At 41.3% G+C, this 19,532-nt stretch overlaps 1 protein-coding gene across 4 annotated transcripts in view; it reads right to left on the reverse strand.

The window, feature by feature from the left end:
• acsl5 (acyl-CoA synthetase long chain family member 5) overlaps positions 1 to 19,532 on the reverse strand; it is a 60,444-nt gene that overhangs the window by 14,406 nt on the left and 26,506 nt on the right. For all 4 annotated transcript variants that reach the window (XM_078224360.1, XM_078224359.1, XM_078224361.1 and 1 more), the window contains 8 exons: positions 16,459 to 16,637; positions 12,432 to 12,464; positions 11,078 to 11,129; positions 8,928 to 9,001; positions 5,445 to 5,522; positions 4,967 to 5,101; positions 3,720 to 3,854; positions 135 to 230 (listed from right to left, as the gene is read on the reverse strand). In XM_078224360.1, coding sequence (XP_078080486.1) covers positions 135 to 230; positions 3,720 to 3,854; positions 4,967 to 5,101; positions 5,445 to 5,522; positions 8,928 to 9,001; positions 11,078 to 11,129; positions 12,432 to 12,464; positions 16,459 to 16,637 — 782 coding nt within the window. The remainder of the gene's footprint in view (positions 1 to 134; positions 231 to 3,719; positions 3,855 to 4,966; positions 5,102 to 5,444; positions 5,523 to 8,927; positions 9,002 to 11,077; positions 11,130 to 12,431; positions 12,465 to 16,458; positions 16,638 to 19,532) is intronic.

Below are 19,532 nucleotides of genomic sequence, written 5' to 3' on the forward strand. Positions count from 1 at the left end.
GAAATACAATTGCACTCTTTTTTTAAAAAGAAAGACAAAGCTACAATTATTAAAACAGTTTGCAATGCAGAATTACAATCGGAAGTGAAAGTAGATGAACAAGAAAGCACAATCAGTCTAGAATCTAAACTTACTTGACAACCCAGTGCTGCTCGAAGGAATGTCAGAACAGAAGGAGAGATGGGAGCAGCCCCTGTTACCATCACCCGGACACGTCCTCCCATTGCAGCCTTCAGTACACATGATTAAAAATAAAAACACTTTAAATTCTTATTAAAAAATCACAAAGAATTAATTACTTATCTGAGTGTTAATTTAAGACATACAACATATAGGCAATGATTCTTAGTGATGGTACTTTGCTCATGTTAAGTTTAATATATTAAAAACTTCGCATTTATTTGGTGTCTTTAGTAGAGTCAAAGTCACTGTGGCACAGGATGACGACCTTTGGCCTCTGACAATGACCATTGGCCCATTGTGTCCCTGCCGGCTCTCATTCCCCTCTACTCCGCTCTATCCCCATAGCCCTGGAAATTTATTTCCCACAAGTGTCAACCAGTTTTTAAAAAATCATTAATTCTCTCTGCTTCCACCACCCTTGTAGGCAGCAAGATCTAAGTCATTGGCACCCACTGCATTAAAAAAGTCAAGGGTTATGGAGGAGGCAGGAAAGTGGAGTTAAGGTCACAATCAGATCATAGAATTCCTACAGTGCAGAAGGAGGCCATTCAGCCCATTGGGCCTGCGCCGACTCTCTGAAAGAGCATCGTATCCAGGCTCACCCCACCTATCCCTGTAACCCACAATCTCTCTAACTTACATCTCATTGGACATGACTAATCCACCTAACCTGCATATCTTTGGATGTGGGAGGAAACTAGAGCATCCAGAGGAAACCCACACAGACATGGGGAGAATGTGCCAACTCCGCACAGACAGTCACCCAAGGCTAGAATTAAACCCAAGGTAGCGGTGCTAACAACACAGACTGCCCAGCTATGATTTTCTTGAATGGTGGAGAGGCTCAAGAGATCTAACCCTGCTCCCATTTCTTATGATCTTAGAAGTTCTTCCTCTTAGAAGCAACCTCTCCCTATCTCACCCCATAACCCCGCATTTCTTGTCTAAAATCTGAATTCTGTACCTCCTAGACCTTGAACCATCTGCTAATGGGATGGTTCTTTGGCTGCCTTATATAAAATCTATAAAAATCTTGCCATATGCCTCTTTCAAATCACCACTCAATCTCCTTTGTTCCAAAGAGAGCAATCTCAACTCCTCCAACCTAACCTTGTAGCTAAATCGTCTCTGCACTCGTTGACCAAAAGCAGAGGCAATATTCTAGTTGAGCATAACCAGAGCTTTATATAAAGTTCAGCATAACCTTTCTGCTCTTATGCTCCATTGATGAAGTCCAAGATTTCATATACTTGGCTAATTATTGTCTTAGTGTGCTCTGCCATCTTCAAAGATCCATGCACATGAAACTGCCTCCCCACCCTCCAACCCCAACTCCCTGAATACACTTTAGAACTATGCTATTGAGTATATATTGCTTCTCCCCATCTGTGGTTTGTTAGTACAGATTGAATATTGTTGAAAAGAAATACATGTTGTCTTGAACTCATTAGGACAAAAGCAAGAATGCCAAATTTCAAACAAACAAATCACAGCAATTTATACTACAAGAGGAAAGGGTCCGGATTGGTTGGCAAGTCAACGTTGATTGGCCAAGGCATTGCTGTTGAAAAAACAACTGGGGAATGATAGCCTTCCCAAGCTCCTGGGTCATTCCAAAAAGGCCATCATGTGGAGATGCCGGCTTTGGACTGTGGTGGGCACAGTAAGAAGTCTCACAACACCAGGTAAAAGTGCAACAGGTTTGTATGGTATCACGAGCTTTCAGAGCGCTGCTCCTTCATCAGGTGAGTGGACCATTCCAAAAAGGCACAAGACTTGAAGATATTCCTCCTTGTTGCAGAGAATGGGTCCCTACATTTGAATAGATGTCGCTTCTAGCTAGTATAAAATGATCCACGTGTTGAGTTCAGTTGATTATCTTGAGTTAGTGGTTAGTGTAATTATTAGTTACACTGATATTAGTAACTATTAGTGCACTCAATGCTTCAGCAATATGTCTACTTTCAGTAATTTTCACCCAACCCAAAATGTACACCTCACTTCTTAATATTAAATTCCATCCACCACTTGTCTGCCAATTCTGCCAGTCTTTGTCCTGCAGCAGTCCATTAATAGTATCCTGTCCACCACACTTCAAGATTAGTATCAGTGGCAAATTTTACTCTGCGTTAAATATCCGAGTCATTTATATATATCAAAGTGGTCCTAGCAGTGACCCTTGGGAAACACCACTGTCCACTTTTCTTCAGCGTGAAACAACAATTTATGGCAACTCTTGGGGGGATGGATGAGGGCAATCTTACTGGCTCATCCCACTGATCGATCGGCGTGGCGAGCTGGTAAGATTGCGAGAAAGGTGAAAAACCAGGTTTGCGTTGGTTTTGGGAGGGGGGGTGCCATAATTGAGGGGGGGTGCCATGATTGAGGGGGGAGGTGGGGTAGGGATGCGATGTCCAGGAGACTGGGGGAAGTGAGGTATCTCCCAGTGCATTAACTGTACTCTTGTAAATAGTGCATTGGAGATCGGTGCATGAGCAGTCAGCAGCCGACTGCCCTGTGAGAATAGACTCTGTTCTGGTAAGAATCACACTTTGCCTTGTTTTTTTCTTTAAAGAGGCATAAGATTGGGTCTGGGAGTTTGCCCAAAAAAATGAATGTGATTCTCTCCTGCTTCACACTTGTTTGGGACTTAGAATTTTTGTTGTAAGATCGCCTTTTGTTTTTATCCTTGTCCTCACAATTTGTAATCGGATTGATAATCACCCTCATAATCCATGAGCCTCTATTTCCAGCCAATATGGTCACATATCTCAGAATGTTTCACTGAAGCATCATCAGTCACACACACACTTGAACAAATCTTCAGTCACCACAAGCTCAAAAATTGGAATTGTCCTGAGACTTCATTATATCAAGAACTGCTTAATGATATTCCACGTATTATGGGCACCAGTTTGAAGTCTAGCTGCTATCAAGTGGTTTGCAGACAAGTTCTAAAATACATTAGGAGCAAATAACCACTATTTATTATTTTATGTAATAGCAATGAGGTGTAACTTAGCAACAAATGCATTTTATTGTGACTGACTGCTGGATTTTCTCTGCTTAAATCATGTTGCGGAGACATTTCACAATGGACAAACCCAATCTTTCACATTATGGACCTATGAAATGGTAAAGGCACAGTGTGCTTGAGTTACCAGATTGCTCCAAGGGAAAGGCTACTAAGTGCTAATTTTATATATATCAGGTAACGAAGAGGAAAAAAATGGAAAATACTTTCCCAAGCACAGTTTATGGTTTTCAGTTAGAGAACAGTATTTGTAGAGAGTAAAATGTTACTTCCCTAATGCTTACCTAGATGCTAAAAGCAAGTGCTTTAACACATAGAATTGCAAGTTAATATTTATTAACAACAACATACATATCTAAAAAAAAATCCAGATATTTATGTTTGACGCTCGATCAGTACAACTAAGAGCCTGACTAGGAACCACTGATCAAAAGTATCTTTGCTGTAAGGAGATAATAAAGCTCATTGGTCAGGACATTTTACAAAACAGATAATAAAATACCTGAATTTTGTTGAAAATCAACTTGTCCCAGAAACTGTCGTTTCTAATAATTCCTTCGGCTACTTCAGCTTCTTTACTACTAGCAGCAAGATTCAATAGCCATTTCTTGAAGGGAGTTTGTGCCCCACTCTGCACCTATGAAGAGTTAAATGTGAGATGTCAGACCCTCTGTACTTAGTATCTCAGAATTACTCAACTGAATGCATTCACTTTGTCTCTGAATGAAGTGATAATAAGGCTAATAAGGATTCACATTTGATTTGATTTATTATTGTCACATGTATTGGGATCCAGTGAAAAGTATTGTTTCTTGCGCTATACGGACAAAGCGTACCATTCATAGAGTACATTGGGGAGAAGGAAAGGAGAGGGTGCAAAATGTAGTGTTGCAGTCATAGCTAGGGTACAGAGAAAGATCAGCTTTATATAAGGTAGGTCCATTCAAAAGACTGATGCCATCAGGGACAAAACTGTTCTTGAATCGGTTGGTACGTGTCCTCAGATTTTTGTATCTTTTTTCTGACGGGAAATCTTTTATCAAGGTTAAAGAGCATGAAAGATCAACATTGTTTATATCTCAGTGAATCTTATTGCACAAATGTAAGGAAGTGTATTGCAGCCAAGTTGAGGAAGTACGTTTTGGGTTTATTGCATTTAAAATCACGCAATCTTTGGAAGACACAGGTTACTTTCCAAGAAGAGGAAGTTGTCAGCCCTCAGGCACCTTATTTCAGTCAGCTTAACAGCAAACAGGGAAAGGGAGAGGGAAAAATATATAAATATGTTGGCGGCACGGTGGCACAGTGGTTAGAACTGCTGCCTCACAGTGCCACAGACCTGGGTTCAATTCCGGCCTCAGGTCACTGTCTGTGTGGAGTTTGCACATTCTCGCTGTGTCTGCGTGGGTTTCCTCCGGGTGCTCCGGTTTCCTCCCACAGTCCAAAGATGAGCAGATTAGGTTGATTGGCCATGCTAAATTGACCCTAGTGTCAGGGGGACTAGCAGGGTAAATATGTGGGGTTATAGGAATAGGGCCTGGGTGGGATTGTGGTCGGTGCAGACTCGATGGGCCGAATGGCCTCCTTCTGCACTGTCAGGATTCTATGAGATTCTTCTATGAGGAGTATCCAGGCATCCATTATTTGTTCAATAATGGCAAGTCACCAAGAGCATATTGAGAGGAATAACTGCACTGAAAACAAATTTACTCCATTTCTTTAATATTACTTCCAACAGAAATAACAAACCTTATCATAGATTCGGTTCAGTAGCCTAGGCACAACTGGAAAGACGGTGGGCTGGAGTGTCTTCATATCATCCATCAACAACTGAATATTGCCTTGGAAGAACCCCACTCTGGAGCCACTGCAGTATAGTGCTGTCTGAAGCAGAACAATTGTATCCATTGAATAAGTCATTTTCAACATGATCCTGTGATCTATCAGCATCCCCTACTTTTAACCATTGACAATAAAGGATATTGATAATTGGAATCCACAGAACAATTCAATTACTTAATTATCAACTTGAAACCAGTTGAGAGTCTCAAGTTAACTGTTTGGATTCCAAAAACAATAGATACCCAAACGCAGAGACTTCCATTTTGTAAAACTCAGAGGCCAAACTATTCTTGAAGTCTATAGTTTTGATCTTGTCCAAAATTAGACCCCACGCCTGCTGCTTTATACATGCTGAAATAAGTCACAATAAAATGAATACAGTTACCTGCACCACTCTTTCAAACATATGTGCCAGGGGAAGATAGGAGATAGAAATATCATCAGTTTTGGGGATGAACGTGGACTGTTCAGAGAAGAGACAGAGAGCGATTAGATTATTGTAAGACAATGATTCACCACAGTTCAAGACATGTTAACAAGTAATTCTTTAATTCTATCTTTCAGATATAGTGCAACATGATCTACAAGTCTCAGTACTGGAGTTAATGCCAACTCAATTTTTGAGCTAAGCCAACCTGCAGCATTGAAAAGAAATGAGTTCAATTTCAGACAAGTCCAGCATAGAATCAATGGGCCAAATGGCCTCCGGTGCCATAATGAGAGAGAGAGAGAGAGAGATTGTGCAAGCAAGAAAAATCCTATTATCCCCAGACTGTGACTCCATCAAATATCAAACCATTATTTCCAAGGTGATCATTTACTTCATCTCCGTTGGTGATCTCCAAACTCATTTCTTCTCTTCCACTTCCTTTCCAAAGATCCACAAATGCCTCTGGAATCCCTCTGAAACCCATTGTTTCAACTTGTTCCTGCCTCACAGAATTGATTTCTTCCCATCTTAACTAGTTCCCCCCCCCGCCCCCCCTGTTCAGTTTATTCCCTGCTACATCCAATTCTTTTCCCAAACCAATACCCACCCACCACTCCAATGGCCATATTCCTTCCACAACATCCTGCGCTGCTTCCAAATCACCCCAAAACCCTGCCTCTTCCCAGAGCAACTTCCTATGTAAATACAGAGGATGCCTTTTCATGTGTTCCCTTATTATTGGCCTTCTTCCTGATGAGCCACTTGCGCTACTTACAATGCCCACACTGCAGTCTCCTCTACCTTAGCAAGACCAAATGGAGATTTGGTGACTGCTTTGCAGAACACCTCCATTTCAGCCAGCAAACAAAAAAGAGCTTCTGGTCACCTGCAATTTTAATTCTCTATCCCACTCACACTCTCCGCACTGTTCCAATAAAGCTCAATGTACATCCCCACCCCCATCTACCGTCTAATTTTCTTCTTGGAATGTGCAGCCTCTTTAAATTTTTTGCATGACCATGCACATGATATAACGGGTTCATAGAATCCCTACAGTGCAGGAGGAGGCCATTTGGCCCATTAAATCTGCACTGACCACAATCCCACCCAGGCCCTATCCCCTTAACCCCACCTACTTACCCTACTAGTCCCCCTGACACTAAGGGGCAATTTAGCACGGGCAATCAACCTAACCTTCACATCTTTGGAGTGTGGGAGGAAACCGGAGCACCCGAGGAAACCCACGCAGATACGGGAAGAACGTGCAGACTCCACACAGACAGTGACCCAAGGCCAAAATTGAACCCGAGTCCCTGGTGCTGTGAGGCAGCAGTGCGAGCCACTGTGCCGCCCTTAAATCTGGATCCTCTGGTTGATTGTGCATGGTAAGAGTTTTAACAACACCAGGTTAAAGTCCAACAGGTTTATTTGGTAGCAAATACCATTAGCTTTCGGAGCGCTGCTCCTTCGTCAGATGGAGTGGAAATCTGCTCTCAAACGGGGCACAGAGACACAAAATCAAGTTACAGAATACTGATTAGAATGCGAATCCCTACAACCAACCAGGTCTGTAGGGATTTGCATTCTAATCAGTATTCTGTAACTTGATTTTGTGTCTCTGTGCCCCGTTTGAGAGCAGGTTTCCACTCCATCTGACGAAGGAGCAGCGCTCCGAAAGCTAATGGTATTTGCGACCAAATAAACCTGTTGGACTTTAACCTGGTGTTGTTAAAACTCTTACTGTGTTTAGCCCAGTCCAACGCTGGTATCTCCACATCATGATTGTGCATGAGCAGCAAAGGAACTTTTGGGTTGTTATGCAGCCATGTGGCTCAGAGAGAACATTGTCTCCCACTTCTATAATTGCTTAAAACCTTAACATTGCTAACTTTTTCCAGTTCTGATGAAAAGTCATCAACATAACTGTTCCTTTATGCACAATGCTACCTGACCTGCTGACTATTTCTGCTATTTTCTGTTTTTAATATCCAATAGGCCTTTGCCAGTGGCTTTTTAGTGAATCTGAAATTGGAATCAAGATTTTGCCATCTTTTCAAACATTTGGTTAGCACTGCTGCCTCATAGTGCCAGGCAGCCAAATTCAGTTCCAGCCTTAGGTGACTGTCTGTGTGGAGTTTGTACATTCTCCCCGTGTCTGCGTGGGTTTCCTCCAGGTGCTCCGGTTTCCTCCCTCACTCCAAAGACATGCTGGTTAGGTGCATTGGCCATGCTGAATTCTCCCTCCGTGTATCCGAACAGGTGCCAGAGTGTGGCAACTAGGGGATTTTCACAGTAACTTCATCGCAGTGTTGATGTAAGCCTACTTGTGATACTAATAAATAACCTTCAACTTTACACAAAAATGTGGGGATTAGCAGGGTAAATACATGAGGTTATGGGCCTGGGTGGGATTGGTGTCAGTGCAGGTTTGATGGGCCAAATGGCCTTCTTCTGCACTGTAGGGATTCCATGATTCTATATATTAAAAAAATGTTAAATTAAACAGGGAAAAAAATCTGGATCCTCTGAATTATAATATTAATTTCTCCATTATAGCATACACCCTTCAAAAAAAGTTTAAAAGTTACTTGGATCATATCTTGGGATCCATCTCATCTTGACTTTTCCCAGTCATCTTTCAGAGCTGCCTGAAGACCTGATGAGGGCTGCTTGAACATAAATGATGCCTGCCAGTTACGAAAAAAATCAACCCCACAATATCTTCCATGTTGCTGCTCATAGGGGATCCATGACCTCACTGTGTACTCTCCAGCATTGGTTTTCTTTTTGCTTTCCATGGTGCTCATAGTCTATGTTCTCCACATTTCCTATTCTGAAAGCACGTGTAGAGCCAACTATTCAGCTTTGAAGGGAAAGGTTATCGACTTGAAACGTTAAGTCTGTCTCACCTGCTGAGTATTTCCAGCATTTGTTTTAAAAGCAAGGGGTGGGGGGGGGGGGGGGGGGGGGGGGGGGGGGGGGTGGGGGGGGGGGGCTGGCTGGATAAACAAGTACCTCAGAACCAGGTGGAAAGAACAAAAGGCAGTTATAAATGCGAAGAATTAGTGGGAGACAAGCAGAGAGTAACATGAAGCAAAAACCACATATTTTACTTAAACATGATCGTGCTCCACCAAGAGAAATCTATACTGCGAAAGCCACTTCTGTTACTGAAGGATCTCAGCTTTTACAGGAGTCCCAGATTTATCCCATTTTAAGAAGTCTCACAACACCAGGTTAAAGTCCAACAGGTTTATTTGGAATCACAAGCTTTCGGAGCACTGCTCCTTCAACAGGTGAGTGGGAGTAGGTTCACAAAGCTCGTGATTCCAAATAAACCCGTTGGACTTTAACCTGGTGTTGTGAGACTCCTTACCGTGCCCACCCCAGTCCAACACTGGCATCTCCACATCATGTATCCTATTTTAATATACAAACCTCAATTATTTTGAAGAAAGCTGCTGAATTGGCCATGACATTTCCATGGGTCAACATAGCTCCTTTAGGATTACCTAATTCACAAAACAAAAATTGCAGCTATTCATTATCCAAGGTTTCCTCATTCAAAATCATAAAATCTAATTTCTGCCCCCTCCGCGCACTCAAAAACAAATGAAGGCAGCCAGTATGACTCAGCATCTTTGATGGATTGTCAGTCATACTTCCACAGGATATTGGAAAACAATTTAAGATTTAAAATAAGCGGAGAGCAAAATGGAGACTGATAGCCATGTTAAGCGCCACAAAGGTTTATATTTGATTTTTGTCTCAATTAGAATCACCTACGGGGACAAATTCAGATACCCATTATAGAACTGTAGAGGATTCATGTGCGAAGCTTCGAGAAGGATACAAAAATGCTCATTTTAAATATAATCTGGATTAGTGTAGATGTTGTTCACTGAAATGTATTAATTATCAGATAGCTTCTGTATAAAACTACAACAAATGTGAACTTTAACCAAGGAATTGTGCTCACTCAGCCTATTGAGCAGCTCTGTGTTGAGTTTGAATCGTTCTTAGATTCCAATTTCTCAGTCAGGTTTAATCGTCAACCTAAAATTTCTGGAAATAGGCAGTGTTATAATGTTGCTACATTACACTGTAAAGTCTGGAGGCTTGTATGGTTCAACATAAAACCCATTTATTGGTAACCCATAACTATATACAGAGCTGCCCTGTATGGATGCTGTGTCTCAATGCTGGTTCCTTCCAGACTCTACAACGCACAGTCTACCATCATGTGACTCTCTACACCATACTCTGGGCAGTACTGTCCTCCAGTCCTACATTAATCCTTGTTCCGCTCGAACACCCTTTTACAAAAGTTTATTTATTTTATTAGTGTCACAAGTAGGCTTACAGTAACACTGCAATGAAGTTACTGTGAAAATCTCTGAGTCGCCACACTCTGGTGCCTGTTCGGGTTCACTGAGGGAGAATTTAGCATGGCCAATGCACCTAACCAGCGCATCTTTCAGACTGTGGGAGAAAACCAGAGCACCCAGAGGAAACCCACGCAGACACGGGGAGAACATGCAAACTCTGCACAGACAGTGACCCAAGCCAGGAATCAAACCCAGGCCCCTGGCACTGTGAGGCAGCAGTGCTAACCACTGTGCCACCGTGCCGCCCTATTATTTCTGCTTTATTTGGAATGATTTTAGGAAACTGTCTTGCAGACAGTTTGAAATTGCCTTGCAGATAATATATGAGCATTGCACCAAATGATGGTGAAGCAACAGGTTGAAGTTTTAAGGAATGAGAGAATCCTCCTAAAGGAAGTAACCTTTTTTGACAACTATCAGTGCTGGGAATACTACAGTTGGCAATCCAGTGCAAAGAATGTAATTAGATACATCAGTCAGATATGCTTTTATGTAATGAGTTGAACTCTTTTTGGAGAGATGAAAGAGCACACATCCCTGATGGCTCAGTGAATAAAACATTACTTGGTGTAGCACTAAGCCGTACAGATCAAAGATCAGAGTGGATTCCTGCAACATACAAAGTCAGGTTGATATGCACGATTAACACCACTGTTCTGGGACAACTCATGAAAATTGGCTAGTTTTCTTTTCCAATGGGCTGCATGTAGCCCGATCTTAATTCCAATTGCACCAATTCTTTTTTTCTCTTCTTTCTTATTCTTCCTCCCACCTTCGTATAGAATACCGTTTCCAAAACAAAACATCAAAAGCCCATTGCTATTGGATTTCCAGTCTCTGACCTTCAAACAAAAATGGCTGTTTGTGGATTTGAAATGTCTTGGCTGGATTCGAACCAAAGTCTTTGGAATCCAAGAGTCATACCTGTGTGAGAGTTAATTATCTCTGTTCCCTGCACAATGGATGATTAGTTATTTATTGTAAACCCTAAATTACAGATACCACATGGGGCAGGATTTTACAACCTCGCTCGGGCGAGACCGGAAATTCCCACCCGAGGTCAACGGAGATTTCTGTTGTCGCACCCTCGCCCACTCCGATTTCATGGTGGGCGAGGTGGTAGAGTTCCGGCCCACATGTTTTTTAGCATGGAAGTCACTCGAGGAGAAAAGTGTCAAATCTGAACAAGACTTGAAATACCTGTTGTCCCACTTGTAAAGCATACAATACTCAGGTCTTCAGGATTTGGTGGCTGTAAAACAATAAGTCTCATTTTAAAATACATATTAAATATAAATATACAACTTACTAGCTTTATTCTGTATAAATAGAGTCATAGAGGTTTATAGCGTGGAAACAGGCCCTTCGGCCCAACTTGTCCATGCCACCCCTTTTGTTTAAACCCCTAAGCTAGTCCCAATTGCCCACGTTTGGCCCCCGATATCCCTCTTTACCCATCTTACCCATGTAACTATCTAAATGCTTTTTAAAAGACAAAATTGTACACGCCTCTACTACTACCCCTGGCAGCTTGTTCCAGACACTCGCCAATGGATAGCAGTTTAAACTTCTGTTCACTGTGAGCATCAAGTGATTGGGATATATGGGTAGGAATAGGGAAACAGCTGCAGGTGTAGGGAAACAATTCAGGAATGCAACAGAAGCTCCAAGGAAATACTGACAATATATTTAGGAAAGCACAAAAATGGCAGGTTGAACTTAATCTTAGTAAACGTGAATTTGTAGATAATCACACGTGACAGAAAGCTGGGTGATGTTGGTTTGGAAAACAAAGCATTAAATCATTATCAGAGTGGACAATACTCTTTAAAAACATGTAATCTGAATCCTGGGTTTCAGTCTAGAGGCACAGAATGTCAAAGTAGAAGTGCAATGATGAGTCTCTATAAAACCTTAGGAAGTCCACAGCTGTAATACTGTCTTTTGAGGCTCCGTAAGAAGTTTGAGGCAATAGACAGGATATAGCAGATTCACCACAATACTGCATTATAAGAGGTGATACAACAATTGAAAAATTGGGGACATTTTTATAAGAAAAGAGAAGATTAAAAGGGTGATTTGATAGATAATGAAGGGATGGGACAGAGTAGATTGTTTTTGGTTGCACAGAATAAAAAAGGAACCAAGTAAAATGAAATGCAAGAGCTTTAGGATGAAGCAGAAGAAACAACTTTACACACAGCCAACTTTTCAGAATAGATTAGACAGAGTGAAGGATAGAAAATGTGGAATGTAACTTCTGCCCATAAAAATAAACATCAATCTTGTTAGGCTAAACAAGTTATTTCTGGATTGCAATTTCTGTGTAACTCTGCATTCCCTAGACAGAGTTTGGATGTTGACATGTTAGTACAGGCTGAGCTGGTTCATCTTACATTTGCAAGTCAGGCTACAATAATAATAATAATCAATCCTTTGATGCAAGTGTAAATCTTCCAGTAAATGAAGGGGCAGAGAAATGGGCAAAGGGGTTGGGGGTTAGGATTCAATAGCTCCACTGTCATTTCCCATTAAATTTAGTCAACATACTTACAACTGGTTTTCTTAGGTTCTCTCTTCCAAGATCCTGGAAAAAACACATTTGTAATTAATACCGATGGAGCTCCTGTGGTATTGTACTGCAAGTCAGAACATTGAAGTACACACTTATAAATAAAATCATTCAGTGGTTTCAAGAAGGAGAAAGATGTAAAAAAATAAATGGAGATAGATAATAAAAAAAGGGAGAAAGGGATATATACAGGGAAAAGGGTGGGTAGTTGGATTTGAGACCAGGGAGAGATCAGCCATGACCTGTTTGAATGGCGGAGCAGGCTCGAAGGAATGGATTGCCTACTTCTGCTCTTAATTCCTATGTTCCTGAAACAAGGGTGCAATGTGAATAATGGTGAAGTGTTTGCTTAAGAGCCAAACTAAAGAGGAGGATAGATGGTGTTATGGACAGTATGGTACACACTATGGACTAGATTCATAGTAATCATTTCGAATAAAGACAACATTTATCCATTTAGTAGTCAAACTTCCATTTACTGCTGAAACTTACGTTGGCAACAAGTGATAAGTGCGATTATAATGCAAAACAGGTAACAACCATTGTTGGCAACAGCCTCCAGTAGGACCTCTGTTGCCATGGCTAAGTTAACTCTACAGTGGGTACTTCAGTTTCTTCCAAAACTTAAAACCATTAGAAATGCATCAAGCCAACAGTCAAGTACTAACACAGAGGATGCTGGAATATAGCATGCACATTCTGTGCAGTTTTATAACCAACCAGGTTATACTTAATGAAAAATCAATTTCAAACAGCAAAATTTGTGGCATGGTGGTGATTGGACGGCACAGTGACACAGTGGTTAGCACTGCTGCCTCACAGCGCCTGGGGCCCGGGTTTGATTCCCGGCTTGGGTCACTGCCTGTGCAGAATCTGTACGTTCTCCCAGTGTCTGTGTGGGTTTCCTCCAAGTGCTCCGGTTTCCTCCCATAGTCCGAAAGATGTGCTGGTTAGATGCATTGGCCATGCTAAATTCTCCTTCAGTGTACCCGAACAGGCGCTATTCTGGGATAATTCAATTCAATTCTATTGCCCATATAGATATTTATTTTGCATACCTTGCTCATTTATTTTAAAATGACATATAAATGAATAACGATAAAGGAAAATTACCCTATCACAGATGTCCAGCTTTGATTCAAATATATTAAACTATTCCAAACCATTGAAATGGTCAGCAAGTCCTCATCTATTCATCAAACTCATGTTAGGGTGGCACGGTGGCACAGTGCTTAGTACTGCTGCCTCACAGCGTCAGGGACCCCGGTTCAATTCCCAGCTTAGGTCACTGTCTGTGCGGAGACTGTACGTTCTTCATGACATGGTGGCACAATGGTTAGCACTGCTGCCTCACAGTGCCAGGGACCTGGATTCGATTCCTGGCTTAGGTGACTGTCTGTGCGGAGTCTGCACATTCTCCCCGTGTCTGTGGGGGTTTACCAGTTTGGGCCAAAGGGCCTGTCTCCATGCCGTGCATTCTATGAAAAGTTCTTATAGAGAAGGGCACAAACAGGTTTCAAGAACCTGCATCTGAGGAATTATAGCCTTTTCCCTGAACACATCCAACAGTAATATAGAGACAGAGGGATGACTCTCGTTGTTCATCACACTCTTTACTTGCGTCAGAATTCTTCCAGAGCAGAAAGACCAGCTCATGAAAAACCCGTCCTGCCTGGTTCAATAATCTCTGTACCCTTATAGAGACTATTGTTCCAAGACAACAGTACCAGCAGAGACACCTAAAAAGAACAGCACTCTCAACTGTAGCCACATTGAAGAGTTTCAGGACTGTGGGATCTTTGAAAGGATTTTGATTTTACTGAGAGAGTATAATCATTATGTGCCTTGACTACCATGCCTGTACGCCGCTCCTCAAATCCAACTTATCATCTACTTTGAAGTAGTTGATTTGAAATGGTTAGTAATTACAAGCATCTGGGTAGCAATGTCCATATCATGAATCTTCACAGGAACAAGATCATTAATTGGCTTTCCCCAAAAGTCTACAACTAGTTCTCTTGTTTTGTTTTTGTTCAGTTTAAGAAAATTGCTGTTGCATCATTCTGCGTACTTCTCCACCGAATTTGACTTCATTATTCCGTATGAGATCCACAAGTACCGTATCATCAGCAGGGCTGTTACATTGTTGTGCTCTGATCAGCAATCATTCATGTAGAGGATGAAAAGCAAAGGTGAAAGTACACAGCCCTGAAGAGATCCAGTATTCATTAACATGGGCTCTGAGTAAATTGTGGAGAATAACACCCAATGGTTCTTCTGTGAAGGAAATCACTGACCCAAAGTAAGAGGATAGGAGCAAGATTTTTCCAATTTCTCAATAAACTCAAATTGTTGCATGGTATTGAAACCCCAAGAGGAACCAACAAAGGCAGTGAGCGCTTTTATTCTTGTACTGTTGGATCAAATGGACCACAATGCAATGAAGCTCCATCAAACTTGGGTAGTTCCAACATATCACAGGCAATACATACATTGTGCACCCATCAATTGAAAATGATAGATATGGATATAATTATACCCTTCACTAAACGGTCAATCAGTTGGTGTTAACTAGCATTGTCAAGTACTACGATGCAGTACAATCTGAAAACTGATTTTACATAATACTAAAGCTACCTCTTCTCCAGAATGTTGTGTGGATCAAAGCACTGTATCAAAAATGACACTATATCAGAGTCCAGGAAAGAAAAAGGACAGTTGTTCTGAGGCTTGGGACTAGACTCACAGTGACTAGGCCAGAGTGAGAGAGAGTGAGAGAGGAAGACTTGTAGATGTTGGCAGGTTTAAAGCAATCAGAAGCTAGGAGGTAGTGCACAAGAGCAAGATCATTGGTATCTGTATGATGGACAATGTGGCTTCCTTCTGCATCTAATTTCTACAACTCTACGATTATCTTTGTTTGCAGAACAATGACTCAGCATACAGTGCAATGTCAGGGAGAGGGAAAAGAAAAACTGTCAAAAAGGAGGGCAAATCAGAGCACAGACACCTCTCTCACCTCAAATGAAGGAGATAGTTACACTCAGCACATTCAGATGTCATTTGTAACTTTTAGTGGGTGACCAAGAATGCATCTGGTACACTTAGTGCAACATTAGAATTTAAAACTTCTTGTGCATTAGTTATGATGAATTGCTTATAAATGGAAGCTATAGATTTTAACTGTAGTTTCCTCCAGCGATGTAACACATTTAAAACTGTATTAGTAAAGGCCCCAAAACATCAGCTCAGCCCAGCATGATTCTACGTCAAATAAATCCATTAACTTCATAGCCTGACTAAGAAGAGCCTCTTTGCAGGTTAGAATGTGATTTAACTCCATTGCACTTCAAGTATCAAAATTAAACAGGGACAGAGTTGAAAGAACCCTCAAATTGTTTGTCAGTTTAGATCTTGAATTTGTTTCTACAATTAAAGTAAAGTTTATTTATTAGTCACAAGTATGGCTTACATTAACATTGCAATGAAGTTACTGCGAAATTCCCCTGGTCGCCATACTTCGGCGCCTGTTCGGGTCAATGCACCAAACCAGCACGTCTTTCAGACTGTGGGAGGAAACGAGAGAACCTAGAGGAAACCCACGCAGACATAGGGAGAACGTGCAAACTCCACACAGACAGTGACCCAAGCCAGGAATTGAACCCGGGTCCCTGGCGCTATGAGGGAGCAGGGCTAACCACTGTGCCACCAGTGAAATATTCACTTTTATAGAAACTTCCCCATCATTTGGATTCTGTTCATCCAATTACAGGTTGGAACAGTATGCACCAGGGTAAAGAAGAATATTCTTGAGTTTTTTCAAGTGCAATATCAGGGTTTTGAATATTTTGTTAGCTTTATTGATGTCTAACTTCTACTTCTGGTTTGATTAACAAAACACCAACTCTCAACCAGGTCCCCAACTGTGAATGATCAATGTCTGCTCCATCCATTCAGTTAAAGCATAGTTACATGCAGAATAAGCAGCTATTCAGTCCTGCCACCTTACCTCAACTTCTTTCAGTGAGAGAACTGCAATTCCACATTTTGTTGCACGTTCTTTTAAAGCATCATCAAATGGGTCCATCAAGATAATAGTTTTTAGAATTGGAGTGAGGTTCTTTTCACAATTTTCCAGCAAAGTGTTAACTTTGTTTGGTTTGTCACATATCACAGTGGAAATTTCAGCTACATGAGGAATGTTAGAGTTAATAAACGTCTTTCTTAGAAATAAAATTTATCAATGCTATTAGGGGACGACATAATTCACATTTCGCAGGGTTAGGTAATTCAAATTTCAAAACGTGATTTAATCACACATTAAATGGAAAATGTGATAATAATAAACATTTAAGTAAATGTTGTTGTTAAAGATTTCCACAACTACTTCCATCCTTCAACTTGTTAGTTGATGGTTATTAAAGCCTTAAATTTAATCAACTCTTCTCACGAAGGATCAAGTCTGTTCTAATCTTCTTACCAATAATTACATAAATGGAATGTATTTAAATCCTTGAAGCATTTTATCAAAATAGCAAAAATAATTTTCCAATAAACCACAAACATGTTCCTGATCTCAGTTTAGTGCAGTACATTGTCTGACAATACGGGCTGGATTCTGTGGACATTACAAAAGGTTACCAGACCCTGGATGCAGAAGTTCCATCCCCAATTTTTGCTGATACGGGCAAAAGGGGTGTGATGTGATTCAAACAGCAGGGTAACTCAACTGAGCAGGGCTATTCAAACTTGTTGCCCCGTTTTGGCTGTTGCAAGGGCTTTAACTCCTTTTGAAATGGACAGAATAGATGTAAATACACTTGATGGATGGATAAGATCTCATAAAAATGCTCTACTCTTTAAGCATCAAAAGAAAACAGGCAGAAGTTGTCAGAGTATGAAAGAAACCCTCTTTTGAATTGCTTTGATTGACAGAATACCTGGTATAAGTTAGGAAAAATTGGCATTGGTTTATGTGATTTCCATGGAACACTGTTGGTATTTCCCACAAGGAACATTATGAATGCTTGGTTGAGTTTCTAAACTATTATTACCTCAGCAGAGTGTTGAGTTCACAGTTTTACTGAAAGTTTCAAGAGCCTATTAAAGGTTTTAATGTCTTTGATGTGGAATTTGAATACAAGTTTATTTATTTTTAGAGATTAACCAGTGAGGAGATTTGAAAGCTTTGAATGGATTTCATTAATGGGAGTATTTTTCACTATCATGCATGTATAAGTGACAGCTATATTAAGTTTCTTTTTTCATCTCCACATTCATTCCAAGGTTTTCCCATGGTGGAAACTGGGTGACTGCTCAGGTGAGTGGGGGCATGAGTTGGCATGGAGGGAATGAGGAGCTATGAGATGTGGGTTGGGTGGAAGGGTGAGGGCTAGAAAGCCTCACAGCTTGTAAAACAACTGGGATGAAGTTCCAGAGAACAGAGGCTGAGCTGCCAAACAGCCCACCACAGCACTCGCCCACCCAGGGCCACCTATGCCATGCTTCAGGTTGGCGAGCCTGACACTACCTTACTCCTGCAGAATGAAAAGCAGATATATCAGGGCACTTTTTAAACAGTGGCAGTCCTGGAGAGTTGGAGTAATTTCCCATCTCAAGCTATCATCTTTGGTAGTGAAAATCTAACCCTATATGGGAGATTGTGAATCTAGATCTTGCTGCTGGTAGCCACACTTGCTATGGGTTTGAGAATCAGCTCCATCCTCCAACCAATGCTTACTGAAGAAATGGTTTCCTTGCTGTGAGCATGGTGCAGAATGGTTCCTGACATTACAAACTGAAGGAATAGTCTACGAGCAAATGGATGAGACACCGGAGATATGAAAAGATTTTATAACAACTAACAATGGTTAGCACTGCTGCCTCACAGCGCCAGGGACCCGGGTTCGATTCCCGGCTTGGGTCACTGTCTGTGTGGAGTTTGCACACTCTCCCCGTGTCTGCATGGGTTTCCTCTGGGTGCTCCAAATTCCTCCCACAGTCCAAAAGACGTGCTGGTTAGGAGGTTTGGCCATGCTAACTTCTCCCTCAGTACACTCAAACAGGCGCCGGAGTGTGGTGACTCGGGGAGTTTCACAGTAACTTCATTGCAGTGTTAATGTAAGCCTTACTTGTGACGAATAAATAAACTTTAAAAACTATTAGCTACCCACTTTCTCCCTCCTTCAATTTGCAAACAAAGGTACTTTTTCTGTTGCCCTATTTTTGTCAAGTGTGCAAAATCAATTTTTCTTGCTCTTAACCCATGAGGTTCTTCACAATGACCCCCACTGTTACCCAGGGAAAATCAGCACTTAGGCAACTGAACCAGGATTTTTTCACATGTAGTTGATTTAACCACAGCCACCAGAACTGTGCCTTAAGCCATTACCTGCACACACACTTATATAAAAATATCCTTTTTTCCCCAGACAATGACACATGGAGAAAAAATCCAGGGCAAGAGACCTTGTCAATTTGGATCCCCAGTATTATTTTAGTGCAATTCAATTATTTCACACACTGCTATGGAGAGATGAAGAAGCAGGTGACTGCATAGAAACATAAAAACGAGAAGCAGGGGTAGACCATTCGGCCTTTTGAGCCTGCTCCGCCATCCATTTTGATCATTGAATTCAATATCCTGATCCCTCCTTCCCCCCCCCCCCATATCCCCCGATCCCTTTAGCCCCAAGAGCTATATCTAATTTCTTCTTGAAATCACACAACGTTTTGGTCTCAACTACTTTCTGTAGTAGTGAATTCCACACATTCACCACTCTCTGGTGAAGAAATTTCTTCTCACCTCAGTTCTAAAATGTTTATCCTTATCTTCAAACTATGATCCCTAGTTCTGGACTCTCCCACCATTGGGAACATTCTTTCTGAATCTACCTTGACTAACCCTGTCAGAATGTTATAAGTTTCTATGAGATCCCCTCTCACTCTTCCAAACTCCAGTGAATATAATGCTAACTGAATTAGTCTCTCCTCATATGACAGACCTGCCATCCCATGAATCAACCTGGTAAACCTTTGCTGTACTCCCTCTATTGCAAGAACATCCTTCCTCAGAAAAGGACA

This window comes from Mustelus asterias, chromosome 11 (genome assembly GCF_964213995.1).
Source record: "Mustelus asterias chromosome 11, sMusAst1.hap1.1, whole genome shotgun sequence".
Classification (NCBI taxonomy): domain Eukaryota; kingdom Metazoa; phylum Chordata; class Chondrichthyes; order Carcharhiniformes; family Triakidae; genus Mustelus; species Mustelus asterias.